This window comes from Lepidochelys kempii, chromosome 14, assembly GCF_965140265.1.
Source record: "Lepidochelys kempii isolate rLepKem1 chromosome 14, rLepKem1.hap2, whole genome shotgun sequence".
Lineage (NCBI taxonomy): Eukaryota > Metazoa > Chordata > Testudines > Cheloniidae > Lepidochelys > Lepidochelys kempii.
This window is the reverse complement of record NC_133269.1, coordinates 16984386-17001000: the sequence shown is the minus strand read 5'-3', so window position 1 is coordinate 17001000 and position 16615 is coordinate 16984386. Positions and strand designations below refer to the sequence as shown.

The following is a 16615-nucleotide window of genomic DNA, read 5'->3' as shown; positions in this document are numbered from 1 at the left end:
AGAGCCTGGTCCTTGTAAAGTGCTTGGCAAAACTAGTGTGGACGTTAGTGGGACACAGGAGTCAGCCCCCACAGGAGTCTGTGCCTTTCTTAACACGCCTCCCTTCCCAGATTCATTGGCTGACCTGGGCTGGAGAAAGGAGAGAGCAAGTGTGTTTGACTCAGCATGAGTGTTTGTGGGAGGGTCTCTTCTCCCTCCTCCACCCCTCATTCCAGGGGCTTAGGAGAAGGTGAACATAGCCAGAAGTCCCCTGTAGGGTCTCTAATCCTAGGGGGGAAACAGGGTCATCCCTGTGAGTTGGAGAGAGAAAGGGTGGCAGCTGTATTTTCAGCATAATCACCTTTCACTGGTGGGTGTCAACTCAAACATCATAGATGCTTCTAATTCTTGCGTGGGCTGCAGGCATAGAAAGGGGCAACCCATAACACTCCAGACATTCTTGGCTGCAACTTTAGGATGTCAGCTAAGCCCAGCTTGTATTAATGTCAGAATGGGTTGGGGGAAGATGTTCGCCCCCAGATTTGCCCAAGGGTGAGGTTGGTCAGGAAGGAGAAGTGGAACCCTGATCCTGAGCGTGCGAATTCCTCCCCATCCTTCGAGCTTCAGGGGTTATTTTTCCAGCAAAGCCATAATATGCCTGGAGTAGGAGCGCCCTCTACAGGGCAAAGTGAACCCTTTTGATTTGGATCCGGACTTCAAACCCACAAGTAGGACAAACTCATTGGGAGGCAAGATTCCTTAGTATGTGAGTTTGCTACTTAGTGGGAGCCACTGGAATTAGGGACTAAACGATCCACTAGACTGTAGCTTCTCTATCCCACCCTGCATATTTCATGTGCGTTGTGCAGCCAAATCTGCAATTGCTTTGAGAAATCCCTGCCTTGCTCAAGGCTGGGGAAGCTGCAGAAAGATGCCAGGGGGAGGGGATTGTCCCAACTCGGGGAAGTGGACTCATTATCCAACCAACCAGTTGAACTCTTTGCGGGGAAATTCTTTCCCTCCTTCTGAATGTCCCCCTCCCCTCCACTCTCCTGCCAAGTTCTTAGTAGAAATGAGCTGAGGGGGTGATACTTGGATCTGGTTTAGGCTTAGGCTAGGGTTCAAGGCTAAACTGGAGTCCAGCCCCAGGGGAGTTATAATATATTATGAGCTGATCTCATGAGATTTCCATTCTCTTGGGCCTCAATTTAGAACTGGAAAATTGGCCCCTTTCCACTTTGGGTCTTGCCTGAATCTGAAGTTCTTGAAATTCAAAGGGACGGGGTGGGAGAGCTGGTTTTCCAGTCTGCGCTCACCCCTAGTTAAGGATGGGGAGAAGAGACCCTGCCGTGATGTAGCATCACGACATGAACCTAGGATCGAAACGGGGGTACAGCTGGACATATAGAGGGAAGGTGGTGGTTTTAAACTGGAGAGCAATGGTGGCGACTCCTCCAGAACAGACAAGGGCTGCAAGGGGCTGGTTGACGCTCTGACAGTCTATTCGCTGGATATATTTCGAACTCGTCCATTACTGTTTCCCCCAAGGGTGCACAGGGGGTGGGGCTGTAGCTGGACAGGTCTCCATTAGCATTCCCAGCTCCTGGGCTCTCCTACCATGTTCATCGCATGCTCCCCTCTGCTTGCTCATCAGTGCATTCTGCTTGCTTTCTCCTTTGTGTAGCATGGGGATGGGGTGGGCATTTTCCCTTCCTCCTTCATCTCTTCCCCTTTGCTGCTTGCTTTCTCCCTGGCCCCTTCTTTGGCAGCTGTGCTTTCCTGTCCAGCATGGCGCTTCTTTTGGATGAGAGAGGCTGGTAAGTTTTTTTGTTGCTGTTCCTTTTTTGCTTTTCATCTTCTGCAGCATGATAGGTGTCCTGGGGCGAGGGACAAGCAGTGAGGAGAAGGGGTTGGCACCTGCTGTTTTATTTAGGTCAGAATGATGGCCCTGTCTAGCAGCAGAGAGCATTATAGGCAATGCAATGCATATTGCCATTCAGCCAAAAAAAAGTCCAACGCCAAGAAATGTTTTCCCCTCCCTACCACATCTCTGATAGGAGTCCTGTGTTTCTCCGGTGGGTCTATGTTGGGCCCACACTGCAGTTGGGGCTAACCTGTCCCCAGGCATAGCTGCAGAAGTGCCAACCCTCCCCTCCCCTTTTCTGGCCAAATATTTACCTCTTCCCACTGAGTCCCTACCAAAAAGGTCTTCTAATCGAAAAGAGTTAAGCTCTGGCCCATTTATTGTTTTCCAATATAGCCACTAATCTCACTGCAGCCTTAACTATGATCTGGAGCCACACACGATGCTTCCATAACCGAGAGCCAACAGCATAATGGAAAAATCCCCGTTTCCCTCCCCACGCTTAATACTCAGACTTAAACTTTTCTGGGGCAGGGGATCACACAGTCCTCTTGGAAGAAAGCCGCCCCCTCTCCCCTGTTTGGTAGAACACCCTCTACAAATGGGGTGCTGCACGTAAAAAAATCATAAGAGTCACATATAGAAAATATTGCCCGTGTCCTGTGTGTGGCAACGGGGGAGCTTTGAGAGCTCCTGCCAGCTTTTTCCATAGGTTTCGAGTCTCTTCTCTTTCACTGTGTTGGGCTGAGAATATGGGTCCCGCTTTGAGCTGCTGGATTCTTTTCCTGTCTCTGCTCAGCTCCCCAATTCTCGTCTGGCTCATGGCTGCTTCTCTGTGTCTCCCCGGTCCATTATTCATGACCTGTCTTCATCAGCTTCTGCTTTGCTTAGTCCTGTGTTCCCATGGGCAGCTTGCCATTCTCCATCTCCTAACTCACTGGGAGTCTCAAACCTCTGGCACACCTGCATTCTCCCATAGCAGGGAGCAGCGGGTGCCTGTAGAGGAACTTGGGCTGAATGCCCAGACAATGCATAAGTTACAAGCCAAAACCTGGTGTAATTTATATGCCAAGGGGCCAGAAGTACCCATAAGTCTGCCTTTTGCTCCACTTTACTCATCACTTTGGAGTCTGGCCCTTTGGGCAGGATTTTCAGGAGCTGAAGGGACGTAGGCCTGGTCTACACTAGAAAAGTCAGTCGGTTTAACTCTGTCAGTCAAGGGTGTGAAAAATCCACACTCCTGAGCAATGTAGTTAAGCCAACCTGAACCCCGGTATAGAAGGCGCTAGGTCAACAGAAGATTTCTTCCATCAAGCTATCTACCACCTCTCGGGGAGGTGGATTACCTACACCAACCAGAGAATTCCTGCCGTCGGCGTACGAAGCGTCTACACTGAAGCTCTGCAGCTGTGCCGCGGTAGCATTTTCAGTGTAGACAAGCCCCAGGAGCACAAGTCCTACTGAAAGTCAATGGGGCTTGTGGTCCTAAATCATGTAAACTCTTTTCAAAATACCACTTGCCTAGTGTCCCTGTGAAATGATGGATAGGGTGGGTACTTCTGGAGGTCACTTTGTGTATTTAGCCTTTTGACTTCTTGTTAACTCCATGCTGCAGGAGGCATTTGGATTCCCATTGATTAAAGCTTGTTCCATAGCCCTTTACCTTCCCTCTTCGTCTCTCTTTCTAAGTGTCAGCGGTCTCTAATGTTTTCTCTATGCTGAAGCAGTCTCTCCATGCCTCACCCACTGGCAGAAGCAGCCAGAGAACTCAGGTTCGATGCCCCCTTCCTCATACTCAACATAACCTCAGAGGGCTGTGGTGAATCAAGGAGAACAGTTAAGGTCCCAGCCATGGGAGGCAGTTTGATATACTGGGCACCCCTTGTGAGCCGGACCCTGTACCAAGTTTAAGATGGTAATTAAAAAGGGGCTCAGTACCTGCAAGGGATGGTATGGAGGAAAGGTGGCGGTGGGAACATCCCTCACAGGAAGAACTGGGAGGCCAAAGGTGGGCTGGGATGCTGAGAGAAACTCTTCCACCCAATGCCCTGGTCTACCCAGTTCCGGTGGCCCTTCCTCATTGACATCCCATCAGGATCAAGCGTGTTTTCACTCTGGACTGGGAGGGGGTTGGCCCTTCATGGAGCCAGCCAAGCTTCTGCTTCTCCTTTCTGGATTTCATAGACACCAGAGGCTGAGCAGCTGGTGCTCCGGGCAAAGTCAACGCTTCTGAAAATCGGGGCCTAAGTTAATCAGCTGCCACCGTATGCAGCCTGCAAAGGCATTCCTATCTCCTTCAGTAAGCAAACGGAACCTGCGCTGGGAGCTACACCATATCCCCTGAAAGTCTGGGTCTGCACCTCAATGTTTAGCAAGGGTTAATCCAAGTGCTTAATAGCTGGCCCATCTGGTGTGTTTTTCATGTGTCTGAAGGACAACTTAGCTGACCTCACAGTGCCACATCCCTGTCCCCTTCAGCCAGTGCATGGAAAGTGCCTTCCCCTTTGCTCTGTCAGCACTGCTTAGGCTATCCCGCTCTCCCCGGAGGCTGGTAGTCAGTCCCATTTGGATGAGGAAACAGAGCCACAGAAAGCCTAAAGGACTCTTCCCAAAGTCCGAGAGGAAGCTTCAGGTTTCAACTAAACCCCGATGTGTTCATGATGGAGGGTGGAGGAGGGAGGCATTTGAAATGGAAAAGGAAGGAAAGGGACTCGGGAGCTTTTGGCTCCAGTCCCACTGGCCAGTTGCTAGATGGTGCTTCTCCCCTGATTCTGTGTCCTCCATGGGTAAGCTGTGGTGCCACCATTTCCACCCCACCTAGTCTAACGCCTGGACTGTAGGAACTCCTCCAGCGGGTGCATAGTATGGAGTCCTGTTACCTCACATTGACTGGAGTAACTTCTACACCCTTCCTACTGCACCCCTGCTGTGCCACATCAGCTGTGGGAAGGGGCGGCACCGGAGACTCTGCTCTACCTGTGAAGAGGGAGGTCCGTGACCAGAAGTCTTGATTTCCTTCACTTAGAGGGGACCAAAGAGCAGGGCCGGAGCACTCCATAGAGTTCTAACGGCCTGGCCTGCACCTGCCCCCATCTCTCCTCGGGAGGTGCCACCCACGGAGATGGCATGTCCCCGCCTGACGGGATTCTGCTGGGATCAAGGTGGAGCATGGCCTTCTGGGACCTGCAGCATCCAAACCTCCCCTCGTGCTAGGTGAAGGTGCCTCTGCTATACCAGCTGGGTGCAGTTCTGGGCGAGTTACCAATCTGGCCCTTGGGCAGGGAGCATTTGGACAATCCCTGTCCCTGCTGAAGGGATGGGCCTCCCTGTAAAGAAGGAGCCTAAACTGAGCCTTTAGCACCATGTGAATTCATATGCAATCGGGTTAATAGCATTTGGCATAGAGAGGATTTTTAGCCTTAGATGAAAGTGTGGAGTGAGGAGTGTGGACCTCCATTAGCGACTCTCTTGAGGAGACACTCAAGCTTTGATGCCAGGCCCAGACAGTATGTGGCAGTCTGACTCTCCCCTTCCCAGCTTGTTTGGGGATGAAGGGTAGGAAGGGAGGGGGCTGGAATAGAAGACATATCAACCTGGCTGCTTTTTGAAAGAGATGTTTTGTGCTTTAATCATCTAACAGCTGCAGTGGCCCGGGTCCTAGGTGGAGAGGTCTGCTAAGAGACTCCCACAATGCATACAGCCATGGGCCAGTCCAGAACAGGGAGTCTGGCTTCCACCTGTCCATGGAAACACAGGGCAAGGTTCTCATTTACATTACGGTCCCTTTACCCCATGCTGGCACCTTAAAGAAGGTGTAAATGTGATTTGCTCCTACTTTAAAGCACCAGAGTGGTGTAAAGGGGCTAGTGTAAATGGGGATCTGGGCCATATGGTTTGCCCCTACAGCAATCAGCTTATTCCCCGAATTATGGAATCTGATTCTCCTTCTCTTCCCAACCATGGCAGGGTAATAATGACCTGACCCCCACCCCCCTCACTCCCCCTGCACAGTGAATCCTCCAGAGCGATTATCCCCTCTGAAGTATTTCCTTTATTCTAAACTGGGCAGCTGCTAAGCTTGCTTGTACACAGCCCGGTAGTAGAGAAGCTTGACTGATGCTCAGTGTGCATCTCCAGTCTGGATCTAGCCCATAAACTAGGCTCACTTACCTGTTGGGAGGTGAGGGTATTTTGCACGGAGGGACTGTACCCCTGCCTGATGCTGAAGACACTACTACGTTATAGGTGTGGAGATCTACTTCAACTGAAATTAGGAGCAGAAATATGCCAAATGGGACTTAGTCTATGAAAGAAGTGGGCATGCAGCTGAAGAGTTGAGGCATGTTTGGGCTTGCCTTCCTACCCTTGGAGGTTATCCCTGCCTGCTCTGAGAGGCATCCTATAAAAAGTATGAACAGTAGTCTAGAGACAAAGCTTAGCCTTTCCACGAATGGAGAATTCCTAATGGTTAGAGCCAGAGAGCAGTGACAGAACTACTGTGTTCTAGCCCTGGCTCTGGCAATGACTTGATATGAGACCTTGGAAAAGTCATTTAGCCTCTCTGCACCTCAGTCTGTCCATCTAGAATATTAGTCCAAAGCATCTTCCCTACCTCCTTGGCAGGTGCTGAGCTTCACCACTCCCAAAGCAATCCGAGATCCTCCAATGAAAAGCAGAGTAGTCGTGTTTATGGATTGACACCCCCGCCCCCCCCCCCCAGGGCCTGCCATGTGACTATGTCCTGTTTAATACAAAAGGGACAGGCAGCACTAGAGCAATAGGTATTTTTTCTGGAGGAAGATTTTAGAAAGAACAGTCTTTGTCTTTGCATGCTCAAGCCTGCTGCCGATAGCATGAGACTGTTAGCGAAGCAGTCACGTGTTCACCCCAGGGCTTACCTCCCCCCGCTGGCTTAGCGTGTGCTGAGGAGTATTGAGCCAGGCAGGTAATCCAGGTGCTCTGGACTGCTCTGGGTCCACTCAGAACAGGAGCTGCCACAGCACCCAATTTGTAGGTCAGAAGGGTCTGAATTGTACTGGGTACCAATCAGGAGGGCATGCAGTCATTTTTTTGGCTTACTCTGTTGTTTGGGTTTAGACTATCTTGCTGCAATTGATGAAGCAAAAAGCCTCTTACTTTGAGGCACTACAGTCTGCAAATGGCTCTTTGTGAATCAGAAACTTTCTTTGCCTCCCCCTCCAGCACCAAGTCCTTTTCCCTTGCTCGTTACAAAAATAATTAACAAACCAAACTCAAAAGGTGAAATGACTGAAATGAATTCTCTTCTTTTCTCCTTGTTTCTCTTTGCAGAACTGAAGACTATATGAAGTTATCCCTAACCTCCTCCTAAAGGCTTTTCCCTTGGCATCTTAAAGGCTTGAGAGAAATACCAAAACCAACCAAACACACAAACAAAAGAAAAAAACAATAAACCCTCAAAACTCGGGACTTTCTCCTTGGCTGAAGTTGGGTTCTTCAAAATAACTCCTTGTGGTATCAAGGTTAAGGAGAATCTCTTGCTTGGGTCCCTGGATGCGACCAGGCTAGAGCCATGACTGGAATTGTGTTTGGGGGTTCAAGACCTAATATGGGACTGAGACCCCCCAAACAGAACCCAGAGTGAACACCAAAAATTCAGTAAGTCTACTGAGTTGTGTTAATCACACTCTGTCTGCCCTACCCTGAAATCTGTATTGTTCCTTTAGAGGAAATGGGCAAAAGCCAGATGTTATCTTAGATCTACCCAGATGTTGTACCCGAGTATCCAAGCCATTTCCTCCAGGGACCAAACTCATCCTTTAGCTTTGAAAATTACAGCTGGAGATTTAAAACATTGTTTAGCATTGGGAGGGGGGCGGGGTTTGACAGACTATCGCTGGACTGACTTAATCTTGCTCTGTAATCATTTCAGCAGAGAGCTGATCCTTTAGTTTAGGTAGAGGGCAGATCTGAGAAGTGAGATTGGTTTGTCTTGTAGCTCTACTGTTTGTGGTGACTTCCCGTTGAGGAGCCCAAGCTTTGTTAATGATTGGTAGTGCCTGGATTTACTTTTCCCTGCTCCAGTTCCCAAGAGGGAGAGGGTGGAGGAGGTAGCCCTGAAATTGAGGGCTCTCTCTGGATTATGATGAGTTTCTGGGGGTGCCAACAGCGTTTCCCGTTCCCTTCTCCACACCACCTTACTGTTCTAATACCCCTTTCTCTTTCCCATACCCTTTTGTCACTGTTGCTGGCCTGCCTGCTTTGCCCGAGGTTCAGCTCCTCTTCTGAGCCTTGTCATACACAGGAGATGAGCTCTGCTGGGCATCAGCACCCGCTCAATTGAGATCTAACTTCAAATAGGGTCGGGTTGATTTGCTGGAAGTCCTTCCATGGGAAGAGGGTTTTGAGTCCTCTGGTGATATCACTTCCTGTCCTGCAGCATTACAGCATAGTTGGAATCTGTCCTCCAAGTTTCCCTTCATTTTTGTGGAAAGGCCGCCTCTTAGCTAAAGCTTCAAGCATATAAAAAACCAGGCTGCTTTGTTTTATTCCTACACAGACAATACTTGAAACTATTTACTCGGTCGTTCTTTGCCGCGCCTGGGTTTGGAGAATGTTTGTCTGTAAAAAGGGCTCATTTCACAAACAGCCGGAGGCTTCAGCTTTAAGGAAGCTGCCCCTTCCAAGCCGGTAACTGCTAGCACATTAAATGGATTGCTTATGAATCCTAGACACACAAGGCCGCTCTGCTTCAAGGTACCCAATGTGACTGGCCATTCTGTCTCCAATTCGTGCTGGCTGGCAGATTTGACGTTCCAAGCATGTGACTATGCAAAGAATGCCTTATATACAGATATGTTTAAGTTATACGGCAAAATGTACATCAAGCAAGCAAAGTCTATAGCTGAGCTCAGATTTTGCAAGTGGCAGCGAGTTAAGCTATTTCTTTAACAACAACAAAAAGGCTGTCTGGGTATTTTTTTACCTTTTTTTTTTTTTTTTTTTTCATCTGAAGGTGGCTCTTATACACAGGACTGTAATTCTAGTGGCTTGAAACTGTAAATTGCCTTTGTTCAGTTCAATAAATCTTTGAATAGTTTATTTGGATGGGCATTGTGTTGTTTATACCTTTTGCTTTTTTTCCCTCCTTCTCTCTTCCACAGAACTTCTCTAGTGATGATTTATAGCATTACATCTGCATCCCATATCTTTCACTGCTTTTGCTGCACTAGCAGGGAATTCTTATTCACGTGAAAATACCCAATAAGGACTTGGTGTCACACAGAATGTGGAGGAAGACACTGTCCTTGCTGCAGCGAAATAATCATGGTGCTTTTACAGGGTGTTACTGCTGTGGAAAGCAACAGAGAAATTGTAAAGTCTTACTCAGCAGATTTGCTTCCTATACGTGCCCAGAGTCAGGACTTTAGTGACAGAGGGCCAGACTGTGATGTCACTCTGTGAATAAGGATATCTTACTCCACAACTAGTTCCATTGACTTCAGTGGGAGCAGAGTTCGGCCAACACTGTTAAAAATCTCACCCTGAAACCTTTTGATTTTACTTCTGTTGGAGCCAGGCAGAGTCAGTGAAGCTGGGAGAGATGAGCTGGACTCTGTTTTTGCTCCTGCACCATCTGTAGTATTCGTGAAGTTCCAATTGCAGAATCTTTGGCCAAGATTTTCAAATGTGACAAGGTTATTTTGGGAGCCTCCATTTTTGGGTAGCCAAAACCCTGTACAGAGACCTCATTTTCAGAAGGTGAGTCCTCAGCACTTTCTGAAAATCAGGTCCATTTGCAGGGTCTCAAGTGAGGTGCCTCCAATCATTAATTACTTCTGAAAATCTTGAGTTGAAATTTTCAAAGAGCTAAGGGAATAAGGAGCAGAACTACCATTGATTTTCAACAAGAGTTCAGCTGTTTTGAAAATCCCAGCCTTAGCCTATTTTGTCAGTGATGAGTGAAAGCCAAGTGCATTGATACCGGGTAAAAACAAAAACAAACAAAAAAACACATTGAGACTTTTCTGTGACCATACTAGAAAAGAAGTATAGGTCACTGAAAGTTGCAATTGTGTTTAGACTTTTTCACAATCTATTAAGCTGCTTGGGAACAATAAGGAAAAGAACCAGAACTAATTTTTGTTCCCAGCTGGAGTAAACTTCAACGGTGCCTGTGTAAGGAGAAGAACACATACTGAATTTCTCCAGACTAGATAGGAGATATGCCCCCCTGGAATCCAATGAAGTTCTGAAATAAAATATGAGGATCTGTAACTGCTGTGTCTCCCTTCCTTTTTCATATTCTGAAAAGGTCAGTTTAATGCATTCTCTTGTAAGTGAGAAAAGTATATGAGAGACAACGGGATTCTTGAGGGTTATAGACTTGAGATTCCATTGGTTCAGCAGGGGTATAAAGACTGCTCCAAGCCAAGGCTGTACAGAGAAGATTTCATTTCATAACAAAAGATCCTAGCTCATTAACAGAATATATATAGTCTTTAAATGCTACAGCCACATGCATTTTGATTGTAGAACAAAGTAACTGGCACAATAGCTGCTTCTGTTTGCTAAGCTCTGCTTTTTCAGAATTCTGTTTCCCCCACAATGTTGATAGCACCAAAGTTAAAGCAGGGTGGGAAATGCAGCTCACTTGTCACCACTTCTGATTGGTATTATTAATGTTTATCAGTAGGTGTAAGGAACATGCACAACCCTTCCAGTTCCAGGTTGTGCTTCCCAGATTGAAAGCTCTTCTGTTCACCTGTGACGATGGCTCATCTACCATTGATTTTGGTTTTTAATGCAAAATTCCCAGTGGGATTGCTGTTGATGGACCAATGCTCTGCTCTGTTGTTTCCCCCACAAATTGAAACTGCTTCTGTCTTCTCTAGAGAGAGATGGGGGGTGAGGTAATATTTTTTTATTGGTGAAAAAAACAAGCTTTTGAGCTACACAGAGCTTTTCAGGTCTTTTGTCTGCTCTAGACATTTATACCACTCTCATCGCCACAACTTCTAAGCAGCTTCCCGCTTAAGTTTTACGCAGCCATATTCCTAAAACTGTGATTTCACTACCAAAAAAGGTGTATTTCTACATCAAAGTAACTAACTCAAGATACCTATTTTGAGGTAAAATCCTAGTGGAGACAAAACACAGGTAATTTTTAACTCTTTGTATCTAGTTGAGGTTAACCCCAGGTTGGGGGGTGGGGGTTATAGGATCAACCTCATCTAGCTATATGGACTTGTCTCCCCTAGGATTTTACGTTGATATCGCTATCTTGATGTAAAACCACAGCTTTTAGTGCAGTGAAGACATAGCTTAACACCAGCTGAGTTCTGATCGTCCATCTTCCTGTGCTTGTGAGATTGCCACTTGCAATATCTGCTTCCCAGCACAACCTCCAGAGACTCATTCCATGGTGGTATCGTCACCATGGAGTGAAACAAAATTCTGATGCTTTCATTTGTTAGCGAAAACTCTTGCTGCACACTCTCCCGTTGTCTGTCTCAGCTGCGGCAAAAGAGTCCCTAGAGTTTATTACCAGGGCAGGGTGCCAGAATATCTGGGAGGTAAGGAAGAGACTTGTGAGGATAGGTTTGGCCACTGGAATGAGAATCTACTACTATAGACAGGAGGGCTGGCTGTGCCAGAAGCAGAGAATCCTGGGAAGGTGGGTTTTGGGACCGCAGAGACGGAAGGCCAATCCTCCACCCACTGTCAGCAGCCTGCACCAGGGACCAGTGGTGCTGGGGGCGTTTGAATCTGTGTGGACAGCACCAGCTCTGCATTTCTGACCTGCTGTGGGTCAACAGACTGTTCTCATGTGGGATAGAAGGGCAGTAAAAGCTTTGAGGTTTATATAATAGCAAAGCCTTGTTCCACCCTTGTTACAGTCATAACACCACGGCTCCTTTAGTTCTCATTATCTGAGGCAGGAGAGCCAAGGACTGCATGTAATAGGTGGGGAACTCGCTGCACTCTCAGGGAGACTTGCAGTGAGACCACATCAGTCCTGTAACCAATCCCAGCTAGTAACAAAACGGAACCCTCTCCTCCTTCCCCTTAAAAAAAATTAGGGGTAGTTATAACAGAATATGTCCATGTGCTAGGTTCAGGGCCAACTCCTGATGCCCATTACTCAACACTGGGGAAAAAACCTAGTAAACCCCAACGCAAGAATGACTTCTCTCTCTGATCACTCATTTCCCAGTAGCAGACTAACGGCTTGTGTACACTTGAAAGTTAATTTGGATTAAGGTAATATTTAAAGTGCAATAACAATTCTAGAATAACTCCATGTGTAGACACTCTTATTTCAGAATAGAAGAGTGTCTGTAGACAAGCCCTAAGAAAGTTCAAAATAAACTCCATCATTGCTGATCACAGTGCCTCTTGAAGGGTGGCTATTTCTCTTTTTACTTTTCTTCTTGACAGGGTTCAGAGAGAGCAGCTGACTGCCATCTTCAGGCTCATGAAGGAAAACAGTGAGACATTTGGAGAGATGACGGAAGGAGACATGAAGGAGCAGCTTAAACTTTATGACATGTAGGCTCACAGCCATTACAGTCTATGGCCTGCCAGCTGCCTCAGCCCTTATCATATGAGACACTGGAGACTAGTGCTATAAAACTGTCACTAAATGCATAATCAGTTTCATTTTTTGGATGGTTTGTAAAAATGAATAGGCCTCTTTCAAATATTTCAAAGACTTGTAATTTCTATCTTTACTGGTTTTCCTAAAGGAGCTATTGCTGTATTTTCATCTCATGCAGAGATATTTCAACTCTTTCTGACCAGTTAGTAAGAGCCAGACCATACAGCATGGTGAAATCTGTAACTGTATTCTGAGTATGCTTTGTAAGTATGTATTTCTTCACTCTGATCCTCCATCATCTTGGTGTCTGAAGGAATCAGAGTAAAGTAAAACAGCAGCGGCTGCACACTCTAATGTGGATAAAATGGGAGGTTACCCCTTTAGGGTATATCTGCACTGCAGCTGAGAGTGTGTTTCCCAGTGTTCATAGACAGACACACACAGGAGCTTGAGCCATTGTGGTACAGGAAGCAGCTTGGGCTAGCCACACAAGTACAATCATGTTCAACCCCCTGTGTACATACTCGGGCAGCTAGACGGAGCCGCTGCCCAGGCCACCACAGCCACGCTGCTATTCTTGGTGCACTGGTTCAAGCAGAGCTAGCACGTGTCTGTTTTCCCACGGTGGAGAATATGCTCCCAAATGCAGCATATACGGTCAGTCAGGATCATGCCTATCGATTATTCAGACAGTATAGGGCTGATGTCAGATGATTCATTAAAGTTTTTTGGCTGGAAACCAGTGATTCTGAAGGAGGATAAAGCTGCCAGGCACAGTATGTGAATAACTTCTGTAAGTGCATTTTTGCTGTCACCCAGATCAACTATCTGCTTATGGGCATAGTCTGCATCTATAATCACCATCGAAACCTACGTGGAACAGAATGTTCAGTCAAACTATGTTTCATGCAAATAACTTTTCCATTTCAGTTTGGGAAATTTCATTCCCCCCACCCCCAATTTTGCTTCTCCATAAAAGTATGGGGCAACTGCTGTTTTTCTCATTGCATTATGCAGCAGCAGAAAATGCCACTTCCATTGGAATTTTTGAGTGGAAGCAAGACAGTGGCCATCTTTGAAAATGATCTTTGGACAGAGGCAAGAGGATGGGAAGCACAGTGAGAAACTGATTTACATCTATGTCATAGTCCTTTGTGAAACAGAGGGTATGTCTACACTATGGAATAAGGTCGAATTTATAGAAGTCATTCTTTTAGAAATCGGTTTTATATATTCGAGTGTGTGTGTCCCCACAGAAAATACTCTAAGTGCAGTAACTCGGCAGAGTGCTTCCACAGTACCGAGGCTAGCGTCGACTTCCGGAGCGTTGCACTGTGGGTAGCTATCCCACAGTTCCCGCAGTCTCCGCTGCCCATTAGAATTCTGGGTTGAGATCCCAATGCCTAATGGGGCTAAAACATTGTCGCGGGTGGTTCTGGATACATATCGTCAGGCCCCCCTTCCCTCCCTCCCTCCGTGAAAGCAAGGGCAGACAATCGTTTCGCGCCTTTTTTCCTGAGTTACCTGTGCAGACGCCATACCACGGCAAGCATGGAGCCCGCTCAGGTAACCGTCACCGTATGTCTCCTGGGTGCTCGCAGACGCGGTATGGCATTGCTACACAGTAGCAGCAACCCATTGCCTTCTGGCAGCAGACGGTGCAGTACGACTGGTAGCCGTCCTCGTCGTGTCCGAGGTGCTCCTGGCCACATCGGCTGGGAGCGCCTGGGCAGACATGGGCGCAGGGACTAAATTTGGAGTGACTTGACCAGATCATTCTCTTTAGTCCTGTAGTCAGTCCGATTGAACCGTCTTTTGGTGAGCAGGCAGGCGATACGGATTGCTAGCAGTCGTACTGTACCATCTTCTGCCGGGCAGGCAAGAGATGAGGATGGCTAGCAGTCGTACTGTACCATCTTCTGCCGAGCAGCCATGAGATGTGGATGGCATGCAGTCCTTCTGCACCGTCTGCTGCCAGCCAAAGATGTAAAAGATAGATGGAGTGGATCAAAACAAGAAATAGACCAGATTTGTTTTGTACTCATTTGCTTCCCCCCTTCCCCTGTCTAGGGGACTCATTCCTCTAGGTCACACTGCAGTCACTCACAGAGAAGGTGCAGCGACGTAAATCTAGCCATGTATCAATCAGAGGCCAGGCTAACCTCCTTGTTCCAATAAGAACAATAACTTAGGTGCACCATTTCTTATTGGAACCCTCCGTGAAGTCCTGCCTGAAATACTCCTTGATGTAAAGCCACCCCCTTTGTTGATTTTAGCTCCCTGAAGCCAACCCTGTAAGCCGTGTCGTCAGTCGCCCCTCCCTCCGTCAGAGCAACGGCAGACAATCGTTCCGCGCCTTTTTTCTGTGCGGACGCCATACCAAGGCAAGCATGGAGGCCGCTCAGCTCACTTTGGCAATTAGGAGCACATTAAACACCACACGCATTATCCAGCAGTATATGCAGCACCAGAACCTGACAGAAAGATACCGGGCGAGGAGGCGACATCAGCGCGGTCACGTGAGTGATCAGGACATGGACACAGATTTCTCTGAAAGCATGGGCCCTGACAATGCATGCATCATGGTGCTAATGGGGCAGGGTCATGCTGTGGAACGCCGATTCTGGGCTCGGGAAACAAGCACAGACTGGTGGGACCGCATAGTGTTGCAGGTCTGGGACGATTCCCAGTGGCTGCGAAACTTTCGCATGCGTAAGGGCACTTTCATGGAACCTTGTGACTTGCTTTCCCCTGCCCTGAAGCACATGAATACCAAGATGAGAGCAGCCCTCACAGTTGAGAAGCGAGTGGCGATAGCCCTGTGGAAGCTTGCAACGCCAGACAGCTACCGGTCAGTTGGGAATCAATTTGGAGTGGGCAAATCTACTGTTGGGGCTGCTGTGATGCAAGTAGCCCACGCAATCAAAGATCTGCTGATATCAGAGGTAGTGACCCTGGGAAATGTGCAGGTCATAGTGGATGGCTTTGCTGCAATGGGATTCCCTAACTGTGGTGGGGCCATAGACGGAACCCATATCCCTATCTTGGCACCGGAGCACCAAGCCGCCGAGTACATAAACCGCAAGGGGTACTTTTCGATAGTGCTGCAAGCTCTGGTGGATCACAAGGGACGTTTCACCAACATCAACGTGGGATGGCCGGGAAAGGTACATGACGCTCGCATCTTCAGGAACTCTGGTCTGTTTCAAAAGCTGCAGGAAGGGACTTTCTTCCCAGACCAGAAAATAACTGTTGGGGATGTTGAAATGCCTATATGTATCCTTGGGGACGCAGCCTACCCCTTAATGCCATGGCTCATGAAGCCGTACACAGGCAGCCTGGACAGTAGTCAGGAGCTGTTCAGTTACAGGCTGAGCAAGTGCAGAATGGTGGTAGAATGTGCATTTGGACGTTTAAAGGCGCGCTGGCGCAGTTTACTGACTCGCTTAGACCTCAGCGAAACCAATATTCCCACTGTTATTACTGCTTGCTGTGTGCTCCACAATATCTGTGAGAGTAAGGGGGAGACATTTATGGCGGGGTGGGAGGTTGAGGCAAATCGCCTGGCTGCTGGTTACGCGCAGCCAGACACCAGGGCGGTTAGAAGAGCACAGGAGGGCGCGGTACGCATCAGAGAAGCTTTGAAAACCAGTTTCATGACTGGCCAGGCTACGGTGTGAAAGTTCTGTTTGTTTCTCCTTGATGAAACCCCCCGCCCCTTGGTTCACTCTACTTCCCTGTAAGCTAACCACCCTTCCCTCCTCCCTTCGATCACCGCTTGCAGAGGCAATAAAGTCATTGTTGCTTCACATTCATGCATTCTTTATTCATTCATCACACAAATAGGGGGATGACTACCAAGGTAGCCCAGGAGGGGTGGTGGAGGAGGGAAGGAAAATGCCACACAGCACTTTAAAAGTTTACAACTTTAAAATTTATTGAATGCCAGCCTTCTTTTTTTTGGGCAATCCTCTGTGGCGGAGTGGCTGGTTGTTCGGTGGCCCCCCCACCGTGTTCTTGGGCGTCTGGGTGTGGAGGCTACGGAACTTGGGGAGGAGGGTGGTTGGTTACACAGGGGCTGTAGTGGCAGTCTGTGCTCCAGCTGCCTTTGTTGCAGCTCAACCATACACTGGAGCATACTGGTTTGGTCCTCCAGCAGCCTCAGCATTGAATCCTGCCTCCTCTCATCACGC

The 16615-nt window shown here is 47.9% G+C and overlaps 1 protein-coding gene across 4 annotated transcripts in view; it reads left to right on the top strand.

Moving 5' to 3' along the window:
- Positions 1–12528, top strand: part of MXRA7 (matrix remodeling associated 7) — a 49214-nt gene extending 36686 nt beyond the window's left edge. For 2 of the 4 annotated variants that reach the window (XM_073310437.1, XM_073310436.1), the window contains one exon: positions 7154–8921. Coding sequence is in view for 3 of the 4 variants with exons in the window: in XM_073310436.1 (XP_073166537.1) it covers positions 7154–7193 (40 nt within the window). In the remaining variant the exon portion in view is untranslated. Of the gene's footprint in view, positions 1–7153; positions 8922–12262 lie in introns of those variants that run through there. The other 2 variants (XM_073310435.1, XM_073310434.1) reach the window with 2 other exon arrangements.
- The last annotated feature ends 4087 nt before the right edge of the window (positions 12529–16615 follow it).